This window comes from Leptodactylus fuscus, chromosome 2 (assembly GCF_031893055.1).
Source record: "Leptodactylus fuscus isolate aLepFus1 chromosome 2, aLepFus1.hap2, whole genome shotgun sequence".
In the NCBI taxonomy this organism is placed as follows: domain Eukaryota; kingdom Metazoa; phylum Chordata; class Amphibia; order Anura; family Leptodactylidae; genus Leptodactylus; species Leptodactylus fuscus.
The window spans coordinates 197,480,976-197,487,374 of record NC_134266.1 but is presented as its reverse complement, the minus strand read 5'-3'; the positions used below and the strand labels follow the sequence as shown (position 1 = coordinate 197,487,374).

Genomic DNA, 6,399 nt, shown 5'->3' with positions numbered 1-6,399 from the left:
TTTTTCAAATCTCAGTCCATGAATTATTAAGAGCGTCTCAGTAATTGTATTTACAACAATCCCTTTGTAGTGCACGTGATCAGAGTGGTGGTCCTCCATAGTCACAGCTCATGCTGGATTATATGGTATAATTGTAGCCTACAGACTTGTGCTGTACTTTAGCTGTTATGTTATATCATATACGACTGCTGCTTCATATACTGTCCTATTATACCGTCTCCGCAATTTACTCTAAATCACCCTATAAAACTTCTATAGATAAAGTAAGTGTAAACCTCACACCAAACTATGGCTGGGAAATGATGAAGGCAAAAGAGTACATATGTATATGTATATATATATATATATATATATATATATATATATATATATATATATATTCCACTTCTACAATGACACCATCATTATATTCTGACGCGGTTATTAGCAGGTTATTCAGTCATGTGATGACTCCACTTGTTGAATGAGGACAGAAATAGTATTAATATCACAAGAGGGTAAAATCGATAGTATCATGGCAGATATTGTCCATTATTCATTCATGATGCTGTAATCTAAACTGAAGGTTTCTGCTGTTAAATACATTGCACACAATTCAGCCTGAACTCCATAATATACAAGGTGGAAGGAGAACTCTCAGCTCTCTCCTTGCCAATGCTATTCTAGTAGAATAGTCATTTCTGGAGGGAGACATAGAAAGAGAATGAGATTTACAATAATTTCGTAGAGAAGTTTATAGTAGTTAAGTACACAATATAAAAATTACATTTAAATTAGGAATTTTAACTCTTTACTATAACTTCACTTTCCATACAAACCTTTTTACCCTGTTCTTTAGTTAGTATTTATTTTACAAAATTTTTTTTCTTTTACTTGCTTTATATTAATGACCACACACAAATTGTAACTCCTGATATATATATATATATATATATATATATATATATATATATATATATGTACAAATTATAACTCCTAATGTAATTGATAAAACTATATACATATATATATATATATATATATATATATATATATATATATATATATATATATATTGATAACATACACATAGATGGATAGACGCAAATTATAATTCCTGAAGTCATTATTGATATAATATGATATATATATATATATATATATATATATATATATATATATATATTATAATTCCTGATATCATTGATAAAATATGTATACACATACATATATATATATATATATATATATATATATATATATATATATATATTATTGCGTCTAAATATTTATAAACTAGAAGGATGAGGGATGAAGTGTTGATTATCGCGGGACTAGAATTTTACTAGATATATTACCTTTTGAAGGATTCTTTTATGGTTTTTTTTTACAATGATAACAATTTACCATTAGAAATAATTACAAGACGTTTTAGTAGAGAATTCAGCAGCTCCTTATAATAGGGAGAACATCACTGAAAGGTAAATCGTAATACATCGCATAATTTAGGGAGCAATGTATAAGATATATATATATATATATATATATATATAAATTACAGTTTAAATAGAGTGGTTGATGGTTCTACGCAGGCACCATTAATATTTGGCATATCCTGTAATAAATAGGACAAGCTTCCCTTTGATCAGCTGGAGCAGTAGGTGGCATCCTATAGCTGTAATGATCCGCTAACAAGAACCATGTTAGGTCAGCGTTTGATTCTGCTAAAATCGTCTTTAGTGCAAAGAAAATTCTATCAAGCAAACCACTTGACACATAATAATATAACTACAAATGTATTTCCAATATAACAGTAATAAATCACTGGTGAGGGCTGCTCTTACCCACTGTGTATAATTCTACTCTTTAGCTCTAGATTTTATATATATATATATATATATATATATATATATATATATATATATATATATATAAGTAACACATTCAATGATCCACAGCATGGTTTCTTTCATTGTTTGCATTTATTAGAAGTATTCTTGTCACCGTTGCACATCTTCATATTGCAGCTGGCGTACATAAATAAAAATCCAAAAATAAAGGACTTGAATGGGGAAGGAACAGATAAATAAGAAAGAAACATCTGTAGAAACAGGTACAGAAAATGATGAGGCGTCTGGAGAAAATACTCGTGGTCACATTGTCACCATCATGTAAAATATTTACAATATTTGTTCTGCATCACACAATAACTGGACATCAATGTCGTGGATTCTTTTTTTCTTTTTACCTTTTTTGGGTGAAGACAGCCAAAAACAGTGAAGTCACAGCACACACAAAGTCTACCAGATACTAGTCTATGTAGTGCCCATATGCATAGAAAGTTTGCTCTGCAAACAAGGAAATTAAAGGAGTTAAATGATCCCGACTCTTCCTATAAGTCATGTCTGGGTGAGAGCCTTGAGGGTGCTGCATGTTCCGTCAAGGACTCTGACGGGTTCTCTGCCTGAACTAAATCTCGGTGAATGGGAGATATCAGTAACTTTCCAGAACCCTGTACTCGTCAGTAAGCCATAGACACTGCCCTAGTGCAAAACTTTTAATGAGGCAGTATCCCAACAAGTACAGACCTTGAGAAGAACTAAAAGTGAATGCTTTACACATGTGAAGGACAGATAACACCATCATCATCATCATCATCCCTACCCTAGCAATGATCACAGTGAGTGGCTTTAGAGTGCATCCAATTTATGACATGGGGCATCTAACCAAAGCATTAATAGAAAGCAATCGTCATTCCTGGTGTGTCCTCTGACCTGATGGGTAGGAGACAGCCCTCCCTGGGACCAGCAACAAGAAGAGACAGAATGGGGACAGAGGGAAAGAGACAGAAAGACGGAAAATTTCACATTATTGTCATCATCATAATGGTCGCCCTTAGGGCTTCTATGTGATGGCTTTACACGAGTTGTCCTTATCCAGAACAGGTAACACTTCCTTCCCCCTCGCTTTAGAATAAGATGTTTGCAGTCAGTCCTCCCTGGGCTGTTTTATTGTCCATTGGTCCCGACAATAAATAATCTCTTTAATTCTCTTTATTTTAATCCTCCTCTAGTCCTGTTACCGGAGAGATTCCCTCCTCCCTCCAACAGACAAATAAATAAACTCAGAGAAATAAATAAATAAATACAAGAACTAGTTAGTAATTGGCAGAAAACTTCATCCTTTTCTGCTTTTGTCTCTGATTACAGAACCAGACCCGCACCACATTCTTTTTCAGGTCCAGTTTTTCGGCTATGGCCGCGATCTTCTCTGAGGAGGGTCTGGGCTGGACGGCGAAATAAGCCTCCAGGGACCTTTTCTCTGGGGCGGCGATGGAAGTCCTCTTGCGTTTCTTTTCCCCCCCATTAAAGAGTTCGGGCTTGTTCATTTTTTCCCTCTGGGCCCCCTCGGCCTCCTCCAGCCAGGCTTGCAGGATGGGCTTGAGGGCGATCATGTTGTTGTGGGACAGGGTGAGGGACTCGAACCTGCAGATGGTGCTCTGGCTGAGGGAGCCCACCCCGGGAATCTTCAGGTTGGCCAGGGCAGAACCCACGTCCGCCTGGGTCACCCCCAGCTTGATCCTCCGCTGCTTAAAGCGCTCGGCAAAGGCTTCCAGCTCCCGGGGGTCGGTCTCTGAGTCACAGATAGAAGCCAGTCCCGCTGCCGCCCCCACGGCCGAGCCCACCTGCCCTCCCGGTCCATGATGAGCGGCCACCAGCCCCGGGTGCTGCAGGGCGGTCGTCATGTTCATTGCCGCCTGGTGGGAGAGGTGGCTCAGGCCGTGCATGTGACTATGTGCATGGGCCGAGGTGGAGATCAAGCCCCCATTACCTCCGCCGCCACCGCCGCCTCCCCCTCCACCTCCTCCACCACCCCCGACCCCATCATGTCCAGTGGCTGTCATCAGGGCTAGGGACGGGGATGTAACATGGTCCAGCAAGTCTCCGGGCTCCAGGGCTTGGTGGTGATGATGATGGTGGTGGTGATGGTGGTGGGGCAGTGGCACCGAGGAGTTGGACGAGCATGGCACACTGCTCATGGTATGGTAGGTGGCATCAGGCTTGAAGGGGTGGCTCTTGCCCTGGGACACAGCAATATCCACGGCGGCCAACGCTTCGGCCCGGGCCAGGAGGGTTTCATCGAGGCTGGCGAAGATGTTACTCTGCAGCTGGAGACAGAGGACATACAGAGGCTTCAATATGTGGGAGAACAACACAACTACCCAAAACTTCATTCTACACCTTATCATACTAAAAGACAAAGCTTAGAATACTAAAGTCTTAAGGCCAGTCAGGAGTGTGATAAAAGATGAAGCCTAACATGTCAAATGCACTGGAAGTGATGGATATGACAATACAGTACACGGTATATATACTGCATTTATGGGAAATTATGCACATCCGAGCCGAAATATTAAAACACAAATTAATACATAGATGTCATATAACTTATATATAATAAGTATCATATATCCAACAAATAAGAACATGTACACAGTATACAGAATATGTAACATCCATGTGAAATAACACATGTAGACATTCTAATCGAAATTAATATTAACATCTAATTGTCACAAATGAATATATATATGTATTATATATATATATATATATATATATATATATATATATATATATATCAGGAGCCTTTGCACAGTACAAGAATTGTATGGCAGCCACCCCGCGACCAGGGCACTGGCATGGTGGCCACTTACCGGTGGAGTTGGCAAGCAGGCTCTTCTTATTGCTTCAGAGCTGGAGTGCAGGGAGGTGTACTTATGCTCAGGTAAGCTCGGGTGCATGGCAAAGTGAGGCTGCTTGCTGTTCATTGACATCATCTTGGAAGAATTGCATGGAATCCTGAAGTGCCCTTAAAGTGAGAAGAGAAAGTGGCCGGATTGTTGTCGGGGCCAGGTCGTAGTCGGGTTGCTGTGGAGCTGCAGTCGGGTCCTGTGATGGTGACCAGCACACAGGATAAGTGTGCCTCCCTGCAGCCTCTGCTCTCACTTTATCTGTCTGCTCTATTCTACTACTGGGATGAGCTGCTCCTTACACCTGAGCCCCACATCTCGCAGCTCCAGCCATCCTCTAGTATCGCGAGACTGCAGGCTCCAGCCTTGACACTCATCAGCTGTCTGTGGGCTTGTTGCATTTAGTGCTCTGCTGGAAGTGTGGGCGGTGCTGAGGGCTGGGGGCTGCTCCTATACTGACCAGCAGCCAGCAGAGCAGTGCAGGTGCAGCACCTGGAAGGAGCCACTACTGGCCAGCAGCGCACCCTGCACTGACTAAAGCATGCATGACTATATGCTGCTGTGCCTGGCCAGAAAACATCACATCTAAAAGTATATATTATCTGCAATTCACTTGGATGCAATCTATTGTTGTGTTCAAGTATCCATTACAGACTGCGTGTTTTCTAATGGGAAATCCAGGAAAAGGTTTCCCTTCATCATCACTACTTTACCTGGTATATTTCCTATTATGAGACCTTTCAGAAACCTTGACATATGTTATCTGCCTTAGGTTTAATTTTCTAGAACCTTAAATTAGGAAAGGTTAATGTGAAGGTGCTGTACAAATCTATCTATCTATCTATCTATCTATCTATCTATCTATCTATCTATCTATCTATCTATCATCTATCTATCTATCTATCTATCATCTATCTATCTATTATCTACTCTATCTATTATTTATCTATCGTATTTACAAGCAGATATATTAGAATGTAAGCAATAAAATATATCTAATCGAATTCAGGCATTATACATTGTACAAACCAATTGTGAAAGAGTGATGGCAGCATCCCTGCAGCAGCTGAAGAGTTAATTCTGAAGATGCTCAATGGAGAACAGCAGCCCTGTGCAGCTCTGTCTTTGGTACATTCTAATACTCATTTCTATTAGTGGCCATTTACTTTGCACATCGATAAACATATCTGCAATGACAATCTCAATTAGCATTTTAATGAATTATGTCTGGATTGCACGACCCAGAAAAAGTGGCATATAAGGTGTGCACAATAGCTGAGCTGCAGAGCCCCCTCATCCTGCTGACCCCATGGACACAGACACATTGCTATTAGACACAGCTCATCATTGCAACCACTCACTGGGATTCTCAGCGCTAGAATAGAGGAGGGGGAGAGGATGCCATTCATTATGTCATCTCTGGGGATGCATACATGAAACTTTAAATCACATGGGCATTGGCTAGAAACCAAGCAATTCCTAGACATTAGGATATTAAGTTTGGTCAATGATGGATATTGATAATAAGATGTTTACACGCAACTTGACCACCTAAATAACTGTATGGAATAGTGAAGGGGGGAGGCAATTGGCATTTTAAAGGGAAAGGTCTTTGGACTTGTGCAGGCTGACACCATGCCACATAAAACCTAATTTCAAAGAGAATA

The 6,399-nt window shown here is 40.1% G+C and overlaps 1 protein-coding gene across 1 annotated transcript; it reads right to left on the bottom strand.

Moving 5' to 3' along the window:
* Positions 1 to 3,088: 3,088 nt before the first annotated feature.
* POU4F1 (POU class 4 homeobox 1) lies at positions 3,089 to 5,074 on the bottom strand. The gene is made up of 2 exons (XM_075262834.1): positions 4,697 to 5,074; positions 3,089 to 4,147 (listed from the first exon to the last, which is right to left on the bottom strand). The coding sequence occupies exons 1-2, from the start codon at positions 4,817 to 4,819 to the stop codon at positions 3,137 to 3,139; spliced, it is 1,134 nt and encodes a 377-aa protein (XP_075118935.1). The 5' UTR covers positions 4,820 to 5,074; the 3' UTR covers positions 3,089 to 3,136.
* Positions 5,075 to 6,399: the final 1,325 nt, after the last annotated feature.

Coding starts and splice junctions, on each gene's coding strand:
- POU4F1 (XM_075262834.1), bottom strand. CDS start 4,819: ATGATGTCAATGAACAGCAAGCAGCCTCACTTTGCCATGCACCCGAGC. Junction 4,148..4,696: donor CCTGCTTGCCAACTCCACCG/GTAAGTGGCCAC, acceptor CTCTGTCTCCAG/CTGCAGAGTAACATCTTCGC.